This window comes from Sturnira hondurensis, unplaced genomic scaffold (assembly GCF_014824575.4).
Source record: "Sturnira hondurensis isolate 20B ecotype Veracruz unplaced genomic scaffold, ASM1482457v3 Scaffold0008196, whole genome shotgun sequence".
NCBI classification, from domain to species: domain Eukaryota; kingdom Metazoa; phylum Chordata; class Mammalia; order Chiroptera; family Phyllostomidae; genus Sturnira; species Sturnira hondurensis.
In genome coordinates, this window is record NW_028080827.1 from 15,806,464 (window position 1) to 15,826,324 (window position 19,861).

At 43.3% G+C, this 19,861-nt stretch overlaps 1 protein-coding gene across 3 annotated transcripts in view; it reads left to right on the forward strand.

Annotated features, from left to right (window-relative positions):
- Nucleotides 1-19,861, forward strand: part of TLN2 (talin 2) — a 412,810-nt gene that overhangs the window by 279,474 nt on the left and 113,475 nt on the right. For all 3 annotated transcript variants that reach the window (XM_037054035.1, XM_037054036.1, XM_037054037.1), the window contains 6 exons: nucleotides 3,152-3,280; nucleotides 3,783-3,896; nucleotides 5,377-5,490; nucleotides 12,530-12,664; nucleotides 14,587-14,715; nucleotides 16,761-16,863. In XM_037054035.1, the coding sequence (XP_036909930.1) occupies nucleotides 3,152-3,280; nucleotides 3,783-3,896; nucleotides 5,377-5,490; nucleotides 12,530-12,664; nucleotides 14,587-14,715; nucleotides 16,761-16,863 (724 nt within the window). The remainder of the gene's footprint in view (nucleotides 1-3,151; nucleotides 3,281-3,782; nucleotides 3,897-5,376; nucleotides 5,491-12,529; nucleotides 12,665-14,586; nucleotides 14,716-16,760; nucleotides 16,864-19,861) is intronic.

Below are 19,861 nucleotides of genomic sequence, written 5' to 3' on the forward strand. Positions count from 1 at the left end.
AAGTGCACATTTTTGTTTGTATAAAGCCTGTGATGGCTTTGGAATGTTTAACCTTGTTCAAGTGCAAAAGAAGGTCTTGGACCATTGGAATGAAGCTCTTCGGGGAGTGGTGCGGACAGCCACAGGCGGCAGAGTCCCTGCTCGGTGAGTGCTGTTTTTCCACCTGGTCATCGCCATTGGCTTGACTGAAAGTGGGGATTCATTTAAAGTCGAGACTTTCCGCAGTAAATTCACCTCCATTCTGCTTTCTTCCTGTAGCCGTTCTGTTACTTTGCCCTCCGTTTGACTTTTCAACTACACCCCGATCGTGACTTTGCGTAGCAGAGTGCTACCTGCCTCACTCTTCTTCAGATCGCAATAGCAATTTATTATATCATAGAGGAGTTTGAATAAGAATTAAGAGTCAGCTCTGTGCTTTTTGGCAGCAGCGCTGTATCATGACTAAAAGCCAGTAATTCTTAACCTGGGGGTCTGTTTCACAGTCCCCTATGAAATATACTAAAGGACACCCACCTCAATTCCACCCCGAGGTCCTGATTCATGAGGACACCGGTGTGTATGTGTGTGCATGTGTGTTTTCCACAGGAGATTCTGATGCCCGCCTCTAGGTGAGAACTGTTTAAAACGGATAAGGCTATGTTTTTCTGTTTCCTTTTTATTATGCAACTAGCACATGTTTCTTGTGGAATCAGTAGAAAATGCAGATAAGTGTAAATAAAAAAATTAAAATCACCTTGAACTTCATACCCCCCAAAAAACATGTTTAATATATTTCTATGCATTTAAAATTTATGAAACATCCCCATATCTTATCCTGTCTCCCTGGCCTCCAACAAAATAGGAGTGTAACTAAGCCGGGATGTGAGTTACTTCCCTTAAAATGTATCGTGGCCTGGGGTGAGCCCTTTAGACTCCCCGCAGTGTTCCGCCAGGGGCTGAGCATCCTTTGGGACGTGGCAGGAGCAGGACTGAGGAGAAACCCAAGGAGGGGCCGGGTCTGAGCTTCCTCCCTGCCTCCCGGTCCCTCTCCTCTTAACTGCCCTTTGTAGCAAAAATGCATGTTAGCGTTTTGTACAGTAGTGCGTGTCTTTATGGTTTTTACTAGTTCCGTTTCTTTTTTTCCCCTTCTGAGGCTCAACAAAGGTATTTTAAGCAAACCCTCATGTTCATAAAAATTACTTGCTGGACTGGAAAGAATCTTCCTGAAAAATCTAATCAGCCCTTACTTGACAAATAGGAAAATTAAATTCGAAGAATAAGTTCGCTGTCACAAACCGGGACCAAGCTAGGGCTGGTGCACACACTAGTTTCTAGATTTACAGTGCTCCCCGGACTCAGTCACCAAATGCATGAGTTACTAAAGACTTTTAAAAGTTATTTCTGATTGTTTATATGATATAGAGCAATATTAAGTGTATTTGTAAATTATTTTAACTTTTAGTTAAAAGTCACTTTGTCTTCATGGCAGTATTTTAATTTGATGAATTTTCTTGCAAACTAAAGGACATATTATGGGTTAGACTAACAAAGAATGTGTTTAAGGAGCAGAAAAAAATACACTTTATAACTGGTAACTAAGATTTCAGGCCAACATTACTTTTCCATACCTAACACACTATCATCACAAAAAAAAAAAGACATTGCTAAGGAAGGACCCAAACACCCACATCAGCACGAAGTGCAGCATTTCTGTACTTCGTACTGATGTCCTCTGCTCCTAAAAATATAAAGTGAAGGCTGGTGTGCCCCTCAGGACACAGGTAAGGGAGCAGCTTAAAAACACTCATCATATAGGTGGTCTGTCAACTCCTGCAACAAATAGAGGTGTTGTGGTTTCCCCCCAAACAAACAAACAAACAAACCTGATAACCAGGAAAGCAAAATGACTTTTGTAAGCTTGCAAGATTACAAAAGTAGCCCAAACAGTCCTTTCACACAGGAAATGCAAAAGCACAGTTTTCGAGTTACTAGAAACACAAAATCAAGACTACTAAACATAGTTAAGGTTTTAAAGAATAGAAGATTGTATTCCCAAGAATTGCAAACATGGATCTGTCACAGATGTTAAAACTGCCCCCCCCCAGCATGAACTCCAGTGACATTTATAAATAGTTAAAAGAAATTGGTTCATATAAATTGGTACATTTGGATAACTGGCCATTTGGAAAATATAGATGTTCAGAAAATTGATATTTGATAATCAGCATATTTATTTCTGCTGTCACCTCTGTCTCATGAGCAAATATTATTATCTTAAAGCGTTAGTGGAAGCTTGTTCACCTGTGTGTCACTCACTGGTCGCACAGCATCCAGGCCCTGTGAGAAAAACCTTGACTGATGCTTTTATTGCTGGTGGAAGGCTGGATGTGCTTTAAGCCTTCATTGAATTACTGTACATTAAAATTATTTCCCCTCCCTATACTACCTTTAGCCTTTCCCTACTTCAAAATCCCACCCATCTAACTCAAATCCACATAGGGCGCCAAGACACTCGAACCTACAGCCACGCAGTAAAAGGGCCGTGGAGTTACACAGAGGAAGTGTGGCCGTGGGCGGTGCACGGCGCCTTCCTCTTTCTCAGCCAGGGGAGGGCCGTCGGATTTCTTTCTTTGATTCACCTGTTCTACTTCACTATATGTTCCAACTTGCTCTCTAGAAGTGCAGTGTTGTGAAGTGGTCTGTCATCAGCAGTATTTCCCTACAGCATTTGTTATGGCGATCCTGTCCCCCTGCCCCACCCCGCCATCCCCGTGTTACACTGTAATCTTAGCGCATTCACATTTACCAGTGCCACAGGAGAGGGGAATCTTTCAGCGGTGACATGTGTCTGTCGTGCGAATTAAAATAAAAGTCTCTCTGAGAGATACGGCAGAGGGAGATTTATCTTAACAACCTTTAATCATGGATGTTTGGGCCACTTGTTAATATATATAGACGACCAAGGCTGTGTTCTCATGTGTTTAATTATTCCTATTGGGTTTCTACTGGTAGGTTTTTGTTGTTGATGTTGAAAGGAAACATCTTTATCATGAAGATACTGCTTGAAGCATTTGGCTCTCTCCTCCAGATACTTTGTTTTACTAGGAAAAAGCAAAATTGAAGGTATGAATTCAGTGTCTGTGGCATGAAATGTTTGCTTTCACTCCCCCAGGGGGCTGCAGCCAACCCCGATAATGAGGACCAGCAGCAGAGACTGAGAGAAGCCGCAGAAGGTCTCCGCGTGGCCACCAATGCTGCGGCCCAGAACGCTATTAAAAAAAAAATTGTCAGCCGATTGGAGGTCAGTACAGAGCCTGATTTTCTGGATGTTCGTTTTAGGTGGCAAAGAGCTATTTGAAAGAGTAATCAGATTAACAAGGCAAAGCCCACACAAAGGAGGCTAAATCAAGATTGGTGATAGAGCTTCATGGTTTAGGTATTAAGAACAATTCGAAAAGCTGGTTTAGGTACATTACACATTTAAGCTCAATGGTTTACGCACATTGACACAATTAGAAAATTGCTTCATGATTTCAGAGAGCTAAAGTCTTTTCCAAGTTTAGCATTCTTGAATGAAATTCAAAAAATATTTTTCAGGAGGGCCCCCAGTTTTTTCCTGGCATTGGAGGACGCCCACACGCAGGGCACTGATAGGTCAAGATCATCAGTAGTATTTGAAAGGTGGGGTCTGTGCCTGGAGTCCCTTTCTTACGTGAGCAGCTGTCCAATGCCAGCCCTTCAAGGGACATACATAAATGTGCCTGTGTGTATGTTGGCTCACCTCCTCTCCCTCTCCTCTCCAGGTTGCAGCGAAGCAGGCTGCTGCTGCGGCCACGCAGACCATCGCTGCCTCCCAGAATGCCGCCGTGTCCAACAAGAACCCTGCGGCCCAGCAGCAGCTGGTTCAGAGCTGCAAGGTGAGGTTTCGGCTGCCAGAGGGCCAGGTCTGCTGTGGATAGCCCTGATAACGTTAGAACGCCAAGTGCCCTGCTAATTCGGTTAAGTCTGATCGCCAAGGCCCCTAATCCAGTTTGTTCAGGCTCCCTGTTCCAGGTGTTCTCACATGCACACACATACACAGGTCTGGTTTTTGTCTATTAAGTAGACAGCCCATATGAAGGGAGTGTATGTTTTTTCCAGCATTGTCTTTCCTTTGTCTAGATTCTTTTCTTTCTTTTCAAGAGACTAATCAAGGAGGATCAATGGCATGAAGCCATTTTCATGCCCTGAAATAGTAACAAAGCATTGAATTTTGAGAGGGCCTTTCTCCCTTTGAGAGGTGGGCCTTCGCAGCCAGCCCGTCCTCATCAGAGCCGATCGATTTCCTGCTTTGGGCTGATTGCACCTCAGGAGTTTATTTCGTCTTGTCTGGCCTCCCTGGCAGTGTGCTTTGGTGCTTTCTGTGGTTGCCTCTCTGTTTTTCTGACGCCTGGGCCTTGATGGCATGTTGAAGCCAAGGCACTCCGAAGGGCACAGTAAATACCTTGGTTGCCTTCTCTGAGGGCCCAGGGCATTCACCCTCCAAGGAGACCCCTGGATGGTGCCCGACACAAAACCTAATTGTGTAGCCATTGCCCACATGTTGGCAGTATGTCTGACCTAAGTCCCCGGAATTGTCCGCCGTTAGCAATGGGAGCCGACTGGAGAGACATACGTGGCTGTGCCTCGAGGACTGAGAGCCCACTGCCCTCCTCCTTGGCTCACATCTCCTCTGGGAAATCACTCACGTGTAAGGGCTGTTGCCACTTCTGCTTCAGAAATGGCTTTACTTCTGAGGGGACCACTCGGCCTCCTAGGTCACGGTGGGAGATGGTCACTGTAAAGTGGACTCACCTCAGGCTGCTGCTCCTCCGTCCTCTACCCTGGGTACTGCGTGTTCCAGTGTGAGAAATGAGACAAGGAGCCATGGGGATGTGAAAGCCGATGGACAGAATGCGCCCCTGCGAAGTAAGGCGCAGAAGCGCTGGAATGGGCCTGTAGTTTAGTGCCGCTCTCACTTTCTTCTGATCGTGGGGCCATACGACTTGCGTTGATCCACCAGTGAACTGTGTAGATTCTTCGATTCTGAGTTTTCAACCTTAACATGCCAGGGTGCTATGAATTGGAGCTGGGGACATTCTGTTAAGGCCTCATTATGGCTGAGTGGGTTCGGACCCTTGGGACCAAAGGGTAGGCAGACATGTGTGGGAAAAGGGCACCTATAGGGGTTCTGTGTGAGACTCAGGGCTGGTAAGGCCCCAGCTGGGTAAAGGTGCTGTGTAAATCCAAGGTCTGGGACAGGTATCCCCTGGAGCAATAGCACATCCAAAAACATTGATCACTTGGGTCATTTTCCACCCTGTTTTAGTAGTCCATCATGCTAGATGTGCTGAGCTTTAATTTCCCTGCTTCCTGTAGGCGGTGGCTGATCACATCCCTCAACTGGTCCAGGGCGTGAGAGGGAGCCAAGCCCAAGCAGAAGACCTCAGTGCCCAGCTGGCTCTCATCATCTCCAGCCAGAACTTCCTCCAGGTAACACAGAAGCATTCACCTCGGTTGTACCCAGAGCCCACCCCTCCTTCCCCCCACTACTGGGCAGAGCGTGCCCTGTATCCTTAAGAAGAGAAATTCAGGAATTCCACAGCCATAGCAAAGTCTTTGCAGTAAGCAGACCTTGAAGCCTCCTCTTTATATTTGCAGTTTTGGGGTGGGGGGGGGTAGATCCAGCTGGGCAAAGCAAGATGCTTATATGGAGGGGAATTGCCCCAGGGGAGGGCACGTAATCTATTTTTCTTGGGAGTGTCATCTTTCTTTCTCTTCTATGAGAGAAAATGTGTAATAGGCTGCAAGTCTGATGAGGAACCTAGCCCTGGGTATTGCTTTAGGTTTTCTAGTGTCCAGAGGGTCTAACGTTCTTCTTCATAGGCCGGAAAATAAGAAATGGCGGGTGCATCTTCTTCAAAGGCGTGATGGTTTCTTATGGCAATTGTGGAAAGAATCAGTATTGTCAGTCTTGTGGGTGAGGGGTGGATTTATTTCAAGGAAGATTAAGTAAAAAGGGACAATTGTGGGAAAACTCCCTGCATACGTATTCTTGTATTCAGATCTCTCAGCCCTTTCTGTCTACCCGTGTCTCACAAACAGTTCGAGGGATTAGGCAGTGCTCGTCCTTGCACCTGTCTAGTTGAACCTACAGTCACAGGACCCATCGTTACATTCATTTGGTTAATTTTTCAAGTGCCAAAGACCCCACATGCAGAGATAGGAGGTGAAACGTTTGATACAGTTCCACTCATTTTAACTATGTACACACAAACACACATATGTGTGTATATTTTTACTTCAAATGCAAGACTGTTTTTCATGTTAACTATTATATTATGAGCATTTATGATTTTGAATAATATTTTATCATCTGGCTATACTCAGTGTTTAGCTATTTTCCCATCATTGTACACATAGGTTGTTTTTAATTACTTGCCATCAAAACAACCTGTGATAGGATGGAAGTCTTTCCACGTGCCTTTTGCCCCTCTTGAATTACTTCCTGAGGGTAAATTTCTAGAAATGGGATTGCAAGCAGCTTGTTTATATCTTTGGGAATTGTGGCTCAGACGAGGTGTTTCTTTTTTTCCTTTAGGTATTAGAGGGCCTGGAGCCAGGAATGTTGTCCGCATTGCTGACTGGGACTGTAGGGCCTGGGATAGGGCAGTGTGGACATGTTCCTGTGTCCACGCTGTCCCTGCCCTCGTTTTTTCTTTTTATTTTGTTGTTTAATTTTGCGATGATGGGCCCATCAGATCTTTACAAGAATACGGCCGAGTTAGAAATAAATAGAAATGGTATTGGCAGATCAAAAACTCTCTTCATACATGTTGTAAAATTCCTTTCCAGAAGGCTGAGTGAATCTAAATTCACAACTAGCCATGTGTGGAGCATGTGTTTTAATACATCTTTTCCAAGTTAGGGAATCAAGCATTTAAAAAAATAGATTTTTAGACTTCTGGTCAAGATGGCAGCATAGGTAAACATGGCTCACCTCACACAACCACATCAAAATTAAAACTAAAATATAAAACAATCATCACTCACAGCTGTCAGAAATTGAGTTGAATGGAAGTCAGACAACTATGGAATTAGAGGAATCACATCCATCTAGATTGGTAGGAGGGGCAGAGATGCAGGATGGGCTGGTCCCACATCCACATGTGGTATATAAAAATTTGAGAGGGATATCTCAGGAATGAGGAGTCATAGCCCCACACCAGCCCCCCCTCCCCCCGCCTGCCCAGGGTTCCAGTGCCAGGAAGATAAGTCCCCATAACTTCTGGGTGTGAAACCCAGCAGGGATTGAGTTTCTGGAAGAAACTTCTAGAGTCCCAAGCAGCTCCCCTTAAAGAACCCTCACAGGAACTTACTCAGCCTCACTCCCTCTGAGCTCCAGCACCAGGATAGCAGCTTGAAAGGCACCAGTGGCACACAGCAGGGAACTGAAGTGTCTGGCATCAAGGCAGGCACTGGGGCATGGCTTTCTCCCAGAGAAAAAGGCAGGCATAAGCCATTGTCCCTTTTCTGAGCCCTCCCCACCACAGAGCCAGCAGGTAGATGCCATATCTGAGGCTCTATCAACCTGGCTAACACTGTTAGCCCTGCCCTGGAGATCCCCTGAGACTTCATCCCACCCAAACTGTTAACTGTGACTCTTCCATATGAATGGCTGTTCTTAGCTCCAACTTCACAACTTCCTGAATCCTCTCAAACAAGCAACAGTGAGCCTCAGTAAGCCCCCAGCTCCCACACCTCTTGCTAAGTGGCCTCAGGCCTGGCATAGTAACACCCAGCCTAGATTTATAGCTTGGCTTCCCCTGGGAATCTCCAAGCCCAGCATAAGTAGACACCATCTTAGATTGCTCTATAGCTCTATATACAGTGGCCACAGCAAGACACAGGTAGGGGCTGGCCTTGACCTGCCCTACCCAGGAAACCCCAGAGCCTGGGCACCCAGTGTACAGCTACAGACCACACCAGAGTACTACCATCCTGCTCCTGAATAGCAGATCCTTCATGGAGGGCAGAAGTTGGTGGTCAGTGGTTACACCCAGTCCTTGTAGCTGGCTGGCCTGGGTAAATCCCTCCCATTGACCCACCAATAACAATCAAGACTCAACTACAAGAGGAAGTTGTACTCAGCCCATGAAGTACTCAGCTTGGGTGATAGGGGAGGTTGTGTCACTGGACCTTGCAGGACACCTACTATGTTAGGATATACTACCAAGACAGGAAGTCATAGCAGCTCTACCTAATACATAGAAACAGACACAGGGAGGCTGCCAAAAGGAGGAGATAAAGAGACATGGTCCAAATAAAAAAGTAGACCAAAACTCCAGAAAAAGAACTAAAGAAAATGGAGATGAGCAATCTATTAGATGCCTCTGGGACAACTTCAAGTGGTCCAACATTCACATAATAAGGATGCCAGAAACAGAAGAGAAAGAGCAAGAAATTGGAAATCTATTTGAAAAAATAATGAAAGAAAAATTTCCTAATTTGGTGAAGGAAATAAACATGCAATTCCAGGAAGCACAGAGAGTTTCGAACAAGATGGATGCAAAGAGGCCTACTCTAAGACACATCATAATTAAAACACCAAAGGTTAAAGATAAAGAGAGAATCTTAAAAGCAGCAAGAGAAAAGCAAATAGTTACCTACCAGGGAGTTCTCATAAAACTGTGAGCAGATTTCTCAAAAGAAATTTTGCAGACTAGAAGGAATTGGCAGAAAATATTCAAAGTCATGAAAAGCAGGGACCTACAGCCAAGATTGCTCCACCCAGCAAAGCTATCATTTAGAATTGAAGGGCAGGTGAAGAGCTTCCCAGACAAGAAAAAACTAAAGGAGTTCATCATCACCAAACTATTATTATATGAAATGTTCAAGGGACTTAAGTATTTAAGAAAAAGATCAAAGCTATGAACAACAAAATGGCAAAAATACATATCTATCAACAATCAAATCTAAAAAACAAGCTAAGCAAATAAGAATCATGAATATGGAGAGCGTTTTGATGGTTGCCAGATGAGAAAGGGGTGTGGGGAGAATGGGTGAAGAGACGAGGGGATTAAGAAGTACAAATAGGTAATTACAGAATGGCCACGGGGAGGTAAAGTACAGATTAGAAAATGGAGGAGCCTAAGAACTTATACACATGACCCACGGACAGGAACAATGGTGTGTGGATTGCCTGAGGGAGTGGGGGATGCTGGGTGGAGGGGGGCAAAGGGGGAAACAATAAGGATAACTGTAATAGCATAATGAATAAAGTATAATTTTAAAAATAAATAATAATCTTTTACCAGTTTACTTGGTAAAGTTCTTATTGTTTGATTTTGCATTTCCTTGTTTTTCACAATTTCTTGTTTCAGTTATTTGTTTGCTTTTTGAACACTCATGCTGATTTTCTTAAGTTCTAGTGAATTCTTTTTTTTATTTTTTTATTTTTAATTTTTTTAAATATATTTTATTGATTATGCCATTACAGTTGTCCCATTCCCCCCCTTCAATCCCCTCCCCCCTGCACACCCCTCCCCAATCATTCCCTCCCTTTAGTTTATGTCCATGTGTCACAAATTCTTTAGATTCTGTATTTCCCATAGTATTCCTGCCCTTCTCCCTGTCTATTTTTTACTTACCATCTATACTACTTATTCTCTGTACCTTCTCCCCCCTTCTCCTCCTCCCACTCCCCTGTTGCTAACCCTCCATGTGATCTCCATTTCTATGTTTCCACTCCTGATCTAGCTGTCCTCTTAGTTTGCTTTTGTTTTAGGTGTGGTTGTTAATAACTGTGAGTTTGCTGTCCTTTCACTGTTCATATTTTTCATCTTCTTTTTCTTAGATAAGTCCCTTTAACATTTGATATAATAAGGGCTTGATGATGATGGACTCCTTGAATTTGACCTTATCTGAGAAGCACTTTATCTGCCCTTCCATTCTAAATAAAAGCTTTGCTGGATAGAGCAGTCTTGGCTGTAGGTCTTTGGATTTCATGACTTGGAATACTTCCTTCCAGCCCCTTCTTGCCTGTAAGGTCTCTTTTGAGAAATCAGCTGACAGCCTGATGGACACTCTTTTGTAGGTGACTGTCCCCTTATCTCTTGCTGCTTCTAGAATTCTCTCCTTCATTTTAATCTTGGCTAATGTAATTATGATGTGCCTTGGTGTGTTTCTTCTTGGGTCCAACTTCTTTGGCACTCTCTGAGCTTCCTGGATTTCCTAGAAGTCTACTTCCTTTGCCAGACTGGGGAAGTTCTCCTTTATTATTTTTTCAAATAAGTTTTCCACTCATGGCTTTTCCTCTTCCCCTTCTGTCTCCCCTATAATTCTGATGTTGGAACGTTTAAAGATGTCCTGGAGGTTCCTAAGCCTCTCCTCATTTTTTTGAATTCTTATTTCTTCCTTCTTTTCTGTTTGGTTGTTTCTTTCTTCCTTCTGGTCCACTCCCTTGATTTGAGTCCCAGTTTCCCTTCCATCACTATTGGTTTCCTGTGCATTTTCCTTCATTTCAATCAGTTTAGCCTTCATATGTTCCTCTAATTTGTGGCTAAAATTAACCAATTCTGTGAGCATCCTGATCACCAGTGTTTTGAACTATGCATCTGAAAGGTTGGCTATTTCTTGGTCACTTAGAATTATAGGCTCTGGGGCTTTGAGCTGTTTTTTTTTTAAGTATTCAATTTATTTCCATCACAAATATATGATATTTTAAGAATCTTTTTTGTTTTGTTGGGGCTTTTTTTAGATTTTTTTATTTATTGATCTTTAGAGGGGAAGGGAAGGAGAGAGGGAGAGAAATATCAATGTATGGTTGCCTCTCGTGTGTCCCCTGCTGGGAACTGGCTTGCAACCCAGGCATGTGCCGTGACTGGGAATCGAACTGCAATCGTGTGGTTCGCAGGCCCGTGCTCAGTCCACTGAGCTACACCAGCCAGGGCTTGAGCTTTTCTTGAGTCATAATATTTGGTCTGTTCATACCTGTTATGTATGAGGGGTGGAGCCTTAGGCATTCCCCAGGGCTGGGCAATGCAGTCGCTGGGTTGTGACGCTGTATGTGGGGGCGGGGTCAGAGAGGGAAAAAAATGGCACTTTGCCCTGCTCTCTCACAGATTTCTGTCCCCTCCGTGGCTTTCCACAAGCAAATTGGGCCCCTCTGGTGCTGGTTCCCGGGTGTGTGGGCCCGTGTACTCTCCAGGACCCTGTGGGTCTCTCCAACGAACTCTCTGTGAGCCTGGGAGCCTCTCCCGGCCCCTCAACCCCAAGAAAGTCTTTCCAATTGGTGCTTTCAGGCTCTAATTCCCGTCGCTGGGGCCCAGCCTGAGCAATCTGTCTTACTGTTCGCTCCTTCGCTTGGTTTATCTGCTCACGAATGTGTGACCACAGTCAGCCAGCCACCCTGCGCCCTCACTGGGTCCGCCGGTGGCCACCCCTCACCTGGGATCACCAACCGCCTCCTCCTCCGCTCCTGGGTCGGTGGGACCGAACAATCTTTCCCGCCCAACCCCGCTCCACTGCTGACTCCGCCTCTCTTACTGGTCTGGCTGAGTGGTTCGTTGTTGTCAGACTTCCACACAGCTCAATTTTCACTGTTTTGGCTGCGTTTTTGTTTCTAAAACTTCACTGTCTTTAAATTCAGTCGTGGGAGGGGGCACAATGTTTCCACCTACGCCTCCATCTTGGCTGGAAGTTTTTGTGAATTCTTAAATATTAAAAACATTAACTTTTATTCTTAGTATCTCTGATCTGGCACTTGGATTTGTTACAACTTTACTAAGAATAGTTGTACAGCTTGCATATGCAAACCCTTAAAAATATGTATATTCTTTGCTCCAGAAATTCTACCTTTAAAAACTTATAGAAAAAATTAGGAACATGTACAGAATTTTAGCTACAAAGGTGTTTATCATACTGTTACTCGTTATATTGGAAAAATGAAAACATGCTCAACATTACAGGACTGCAAAGTATTAACATATGTAAAATGCAATACTATATAGCTATTTAGAAAATAGAATATGTAAAACAAGGAGTTTGAAAATACAATAAATTGTATTATATATAGGCCTGAGCACAGACATTTCATGCATGGTGATATTATCCTGGGTAGTGAGAAATATAATAGGTAATTTTATTTGTTTCATTTGTCTGCCTATATTTTTAAAAAATAATGTTTGGGATATATTTCAGACATAGTTAAAAAGCTATTCTAGGAAACACAAAGAGCCATGTTTAATAAGAAACTCTCTTTAAAACCTGTTTTCAATGAGAATTTCAAGCCACTATCCCAATTTTGCCCCTTCCCCACTGACACAGCTTTTATTTGATTATGTTTCAACATTCCTTGAATGTCCTGCCCTCCAGTGTCTGATCCGGGGTGGGAATTTTCGGGGGGAATGTAGATGGTTTTCATACCCCTTGTTTTAGGGTAAGTTCTGGCCGATGTAGTGGCCTTGCTGCCTGGGTCAGCTTTCTCCTTACTGCCCAGGAGCTGCCTTACTTTCTGCCTGTCTCTCTACAGCCTGGAAGCAAGATGGTGTCCTCTGCCAAAGCCGCAGTGCCCACTGTGAGCGACCAGGCTGCCGCCATGCAGCTGAGCCAGTGTGCCAAGAATCTCGCCACCAGCTTGGCGGAGCTGCGTACCGCCTCGCAGAAGGCAAGTGGACCCCTATCACACAAGTTAGCCTGTTGGGAAAGGGGCTTTTAATTCCTTCCTGCTTGTGTAACCTGGGTGCCCCCCAGGGCCTGGGCACCACTGGGCGTATTTCTTGTCCATTTCGTTGGCATGACCATTAAAGATGCCCTGCATGTACATTGGCTTTTAGCATTTTTAGCCACAGTATCTTAGACTTATTTATCACCTTCTGGTTACAGATGACTTTCGTTGAACTAGTTCAGGCTGCACACCCCCCCTTCCTCCCATACCCTGGGACAAGCAGTGGTCTTCCCCCTCACCCTAGAATCAGAGGGGAGACTAGTATCATCAGTTTCTTGATGCCAGGTACTTTGTGGGCCAGAGTGATTGTGTCTTTCAGCTATCATCTTGTGAACTTAGTAACAAATTATTTGGGAATCAACTCTATTTTGGGGGCTATGTATATTACAGTTTTTGCCCTGAAAGTTTCCACATCTTAAGTGGGAGCATTCACCTTAACAAAGTCCTCAATCACACAGAATTAGGGATTAATGAGTTTCTGTCTCTGGAACTTATTAATTACCACAAGGCCTCATTACCACACTGTTTGATGTGGCATTAGCAAGATGTTCTGGCATGGATTCATTTCCCCCCTGTAACAATCCCTTTATAGGAACAGACAGCCTCATGCATGAACAAGGGGAAAAGGGTAGAAGCTGATTTGCATTCTGAACGTGAACAGTGCCCTATATCACCAAAGAAAAATATCCAGAGCTTTAGATTATATCCAATAAAAGGTACTCTGAGCAGTTGTGTGTCCGAGAGAGATCCAAAGACCGTCTGTGTCAGGGTCAGCTGGGGGAATTGAGGGTGCCCCGCCCTGGGCCTTGCTCTGCACAACCAAACCAGAAATCAGGACATAGGGCATCTGGATTTTAACAGATTTCCTCAGTGAGTCTTGGACACACACCCACCTCAAGCAACTGCTCTGGAGCAGTGAACCCCAAAGTGGGACTCAAACAAGATGGTCCACGGTGTGCAGAAGATGCTAAGAGCATTCAGATATTTTTTACATAGTGTAAAGGTGAAGAATATCAGCTCTGGAATCAGGCTGCCAAGTTTAAATTCTGGCCTTGTGGTTGGCTGATTTTCTGACTTAGGCAAGTTAATTAATCTCTCTGTGCCCCAGTTTCCTCACTGGGTAGTACCAACACATAGAAATCAATCAATTAGTATTTATTGCTGCTGTTGTTACTCTAACCTAAAGAAGGAAAGAAATTCAGACTTATTAGTATTTAATACACTGATCCATAATTATACATGTACATAATTTATTAACATATGTATTGGGAGATTATGAAAACAATTGGAGATCAATGTTGTATATGGTCAAGAGAATGGAATTTTGTTAGATTACTAAGGAATAGAATCTTTCATAGTCTTCAGTATGAAAGAATAATGGTTTATAATTCAGAAATTTGTAAAAAGAATCAATAGGTCAGTAAAGATTTGGCTCCCGAGTCATGGATTCGTTCATTCATTTCCTCCTCTCTTCCTTCATTTACATACTTACCGGGGCTTCTCAGGCCTCTCTGTGGGCACATGCTGTGCTGGGTGCCCTGTCTCAAGAACCCAGACACAGTAAATAAGAATCCTCTTAGTCTAAGAGGCAAATGCATTTCAGAGAGAAGTAGCTTCAAGAAGACAGACTCTTACGTATATCTAGTTATGAAAAATACATAATTTGTTATTCAGGGCAGTTAGGACTGAGGTTCTGACTGAGGATGGTTTTTGTCACCTTGGGAGATGCGCACGACCCTCGCATCCTGTTGCTGGAGTTTGCGATTCACTGGGGGTACATCCAGAAAGAAACTGCACGTGTTGCCGAATCCCGGAGCACTTCCGAGCGGACTGTGGACTCACGTTCCAAACTCTGTTGACAGGCCCATGAAGCCTGTGGTCCTATGGAAATCGATTCAGCTCTGAGCACGGTGCAGACACTTAAGAATGAACTGCAGGACGCGAAGATGGCCGCTGTGGAGAGTCAGCTGAAACCACTTCCAGGGGAAACGGTAAGAGTGTGGGGCGGGGCACTGCCTTTGTTACCATCAGTTAGGCTTCCTGAACTTCAGACATTGTAAATGCAAACCCTTGGAATCATCACATTTTTTAGAACTGCCCTGCGGGGACCCCTGGTGCTCATTCCTTGTGCTTTCCTGGGATTGGCTGTTAATGCTCATCCCTCTAAGCATATAAACCAGACACAAGCCAGTGTTTGCAGCCAGTGTCCTAACCCTGCAGGCTTTTCTGGGAAGAAGGACAATGCCGCTGACAGGCTAGGTTTGGAACTAGGATCTCTGGCTCTCTGGATCCACCTTGTGTTACCACCCAGCTGTGCACAAGTTCCATCTCTCCTCTCAGGCATTTTATCAGGGAAACGGGTGGGGGGGGTTATAAAGATAAGTACTGGGGATATTGCCGATGTTTTTAAAAAAAACAAGCAAACAAACAAAAACACCATTCACTTAGCACAAAGCACTGGGAAGAACAGTCTTGATGTTGCAGTACCTCTTGATGCTCCCGTCGAGGTTTTCTTGGCTGTAGTTTTAGCAGCGTTCCTAGGACTGAGCATCACTAATAAAACACCACCATTTATAAAGCGCTGTATACACACAGATACAATTTGTCCTGACAGTAACTTAATGACCAAGTTTTGTTAATCCCATTTTAACAGCTGAGAAAACAGGTGTAGATGTTTTTACTGTTTCGTCCAATGTTTACCTGCCAGTTAGTGGAAGAACAAAGGATTGAGTCCAGATCCACAGGGACTCCAAATCCCAAGCCTTCCATCCCTCACATTGAAAATAATCTCTTCACTACTGCTGCTCTCTGGGTGATCTAAGACTTTTAGAATATATGGTGCTTCAGAACACGTTACTTACCATAGAATGATGTCTAGTATGTAAGAAGCACTCAGAAAATATTTGTTAAATCGGACTACCTCTAATTGTAAGGAAGAGGAAACTCAGACTCAGAGAGGTTAAGTCACTTGACGAAAGTCACCCAGCTAGTGATAAAGTCAAGCTCGGCTCTGGGGCCAGTGGTGTTGTGATGTGGTGGTCCAGGTCTATCCCTTTGCAAACCTCTGCACTCCAGGGAGACCAGGAGAGGTTTGGTGACCTGAATGCTGCCTTTACGCAGAACAACTAGTCAGTTAGAATACAAGAAACACCATGAAGTTTTAAAGAAATTGTTTGCCCTTAAAGAGTGTGTGTAGTGTGTTCCAACATGTTGTTGTCTGTAATGGAGGAGCCTCTATTTTTTATCTGAAGACACTGCCTCTCTTGCAACACATGCCGTGGAATAGAAAGTGCACAGGTTCTCTGATGCCTCTCTGCACTCCATTGTGTCTAGAAGTTCTCTTCCAGAGTGTTGCCCTCATCTAGTAATCAAGTAATTACCCATACTCTAGGCCTTCACTGCCTTTGTTCTCTGGATTATTTATTCAGTTTACAAAGCAAGATGATGGGCTGTTCATGGAAGGCAAGCACTTTGCCTATTTTCAAAATCTCCTGTACCACTCCAAACCTCTACTTCCATTGCATTTCCTCTGGTTAGAGCTCCTCAAAGTATAATGATCAAATTGAACAACGTTAATGGCCCCACAGGCCAGGAAGGTGGTACAGCTGGATGTCTGCCCACTTCCTGCCAAGGCATTATTAATTCTCACTAAGGATTTGTTGCAGACTTTCTAAATTAGCCCTAAAGGCATAATACTAATAGCTACCATTTGTTGATGATATGCCTTAATTCTCTGAAAACCTTCTGAGCTAGGTATTATAATCTGGAGAAGCCAAAGCTTAGAGAGGTTCAGTAATTTACCCAATCCCTTATAAGCTCGCACTTGGGGGAAGGGACCAGAGGGCAAGGGTATGAACCTAGGTATGTCCATCCTGAAGCTTGGATTGTTTCCCCTCTGTCATCCCACTTCTTCTTGGTGCTATCGGTGCATTAGTTGGAAAAGAGCTAAGGCCCGAGGCATGATCTGCATTATGTTTATGCTGACTCAGTGAATTTCCTTTCTCCTAAGTTCTCTCCCCCCTTGAATATTTTACAGCTGGAAAAATGTGCTCAGGACCTGGGAAGCACATCCAAAGCAGTGGGCTCCTCCATGGCACAGCTGCTGACCTGTGCCGCTCAAGGCAACGAGCACTACACAGGTGAGGCTGGCACCCTTGTGATGCACGCGGCCAGGCGCAGACCACGGGGGTGGGATTTCGTTGAGGTGACAATAAGTCTGACTCTTTTTTTTTTAAGCAGTTCAACACATAATTGTGAGGCACTTTCTACATGCTTGTTACTGGGCTTGATGATAAATGCCTACAGAGACCTAATAATTTATGACTCCCCAAAACTGTTAGTGGGTCTCACCACTATTAGACTGTAAGCAAACTTGTAATAATGGAGTATTATTGGTCCCAATAATTGTATTAATGGTCCCAATAATTATAAACTTCTGGCACTATCTGTGTATGACTCTTGAAATTCTATTAAAGAGGGACAAAAACATCAAAGGGAATCAGAGGAGATGGCAGCAAGTAAGATACCAATGAAATTTTCCAAGGTGGAAGGAGACAAATAAGTAGGAACTGAAAGAGCCAAATAAGTAAAAACTTAAAAGTCTGCAGAGAAATGGATAGTTTGAGCACTGGAGACACCAGGTCCCCCCGAACAGGAGTACACTGTAAGGAACAGATTGTTTAATTATCAACTCTAGGAAAAACACCAGGTGCTTTTCTCTGTAAGAAACAAAATGTTGCCATTGTAGGAAGTAGACCCAGGAGGATGTCTGTGGTTATCTGAAATGAAAGTATCGAGAAGTTGCAGTATAAGCCCATTGCTTGAAAATATAACACTAATCAGAAGAACGCAGAAAGAACTGAGAGGCTCTGGGAGCAGGAAGCAGGTGGGGAGAAATGGGTGTGGAGTTTGATGTGTGCTGTACAATGGTACCGCTTGAATTTTTGTTGGTGTGTTTGAAATATACATGACTATTGAAGACATCCATCCTAAGTAAATACCTTCATGGGTTATCACAAATGCAGTGCACCCAAAAACCACCACCACCACCACGATCAAATAACGGCACATTTCCAGCACCTCCGTGGAACTGCTCAATCATGGGCCGGGCAGCTCGTCAGCCACTCCCCTTCCATCAGTAATGAAAGGTCCAGTTGTTCTGTATCCTCGTCACCACTTTGCATTGTCAGTGATGGCCGTTCTGTTGGGTACAGAGTAGTGTCACATTATGGTTTGAATTTGTGTTTCCCTGATGGACAGTGCAAACAAGGACCTTTGTGTGTGTTCCTCGGCCGTTTGGGTATCTTCTTCTGTGAAGTGCCTGTTCATGTCCTTTGCCCATTTTTTTAAATTTGAGTTTTCTGTCCTTTTCTTATTTATTTGTATGTATGCTTTGTGGCTTATATATGTTAATTGTATCTTGTGGCTTACCTTTTTACTCTCTTAAAGATGTTTTTTAATGAACAAAATTTGAATTTTAATATAGTTCAATTCACACTTCTTTTCCTTTATGGTTAGTACTTTTTATTTCCTATTTTAAAATTTTGCCTCTCCAAGATCATAATGCTATTCTATTCTCTCTGTTACATTCTAGAAGTTTTTGTTGTTTTACTTTTCACATTTAGAAGTATAGTCAGTCTGGAGATGAGTTTGGTACGTGCAAATAGGAACCTAGTTTAGTTCTTTTCGGTGTGGACATGCATTTGACCTAGCACTGCTTTCTGAATGACCGTTGTTTTTCCCAGTAGTCTTAGAGCCACTTCATCGTAAATTAAATGAACAACGTGTGTGCAAGTTGGGTTCTGATCTTGTGTTCTTTCCCATTGCTTTAATTGCTCATTGTTACCCTAGTACCACACTTCCCTTATTCCTGCAGTTTTATGTTTGCTCGGTGTCAGTGTCCGATAACATGAGTCCTCCTCACTGATGTTCTTCCTCAAGTCAGTGTTGACTATTCTTGGCCCTTTGCAGTTCCACGTAATTCTAGAATCAGCCTGTCAGTTTCTACCCACCACCCCCAGAAAAGATTCTTTTTTCTTTTTTATTGCTTATGTTACATGAATCAATTTTGGGGTAATTGATGTCTTTATATTATTGACTTTTATCACAGTCTTCTGATCTGTGAATTGGTATGTCCCTCCATTTATTTAGATTTTCCTTTCTCTCAATACTGAACATAGTTTTCTGCTTAGAAGCCTTTGTTTTCATTATAGTGTACATGATACATCTTTTCCCATCCTTTTAAACTTCTCTGTGTGTTTGTGTTTAATGTCTATCCTGTGAGTATCATGTAGTTGTGCTGTTGTGGAGAGAGGAGTCATTTGTGAGTGTGACCATCTTTTTCTTTCATTTGGGATATTTGGTCTACTTACATATAATGTGATTACTGATAATATTGAAGTTTGATTCTATTGTTTTACTTTTTAAAATTTATATCCTACCTGTTCTACATTCCTTTTTCTCTTCTTCCTTGTCTTCTTTTAGATGTATGTATATTTGTTAAATTCTATTTGTCTGCTTTTGATTAGCTTGTGAGTTGTACATTTATTTCCTATTCTTTTACATTGTTTAAAGTCTAATATAAGTCTGTGTTTACCTCTTTCTGGACAGTGCAAGAATCTTGGCAGACTTCAACTTTTTTTACATTTTTTTCAACTCATTTATTGCTTGTGTTTTAATTCTACATATCTTTAGTCTCCTCCATACAGTCTCAGTGTTGCTTCACACAGTCGGGTTTGGTCGACTTACCCCCACGTTTGCCTCCATTGCTCTTCATTCCTTTCTGCATTTCCGTGTGCCCACCTGGGATTATGTCCTTTCTACCCGAAGACCTCCCTTCATTACCTTCCTTTAGTGTGAGTCTACAGCGACCTGTTCCTTCAGTTTCTGTCTTTCTAAAAATGTCTTTGTTCAGCCCTTATTTTTGGGGTGGATAATTTCACTTATTATAAAATTTTAGGTTGGCAGTTCTTTTCTTCCAGCCTTCGAAGACATTATTCCATTGTCTTCTGGCTTCCTTTATTTCTGTTGTGAATTCAGCAGTCAGTTTACTCTTCTGTAGGTTTGTTATCCCCCTCTACTTGCTGTTTGAATTTTCTCGGCCTTTGGTTTCCAAGTAATCTGCCTAGAGGAGTTTTC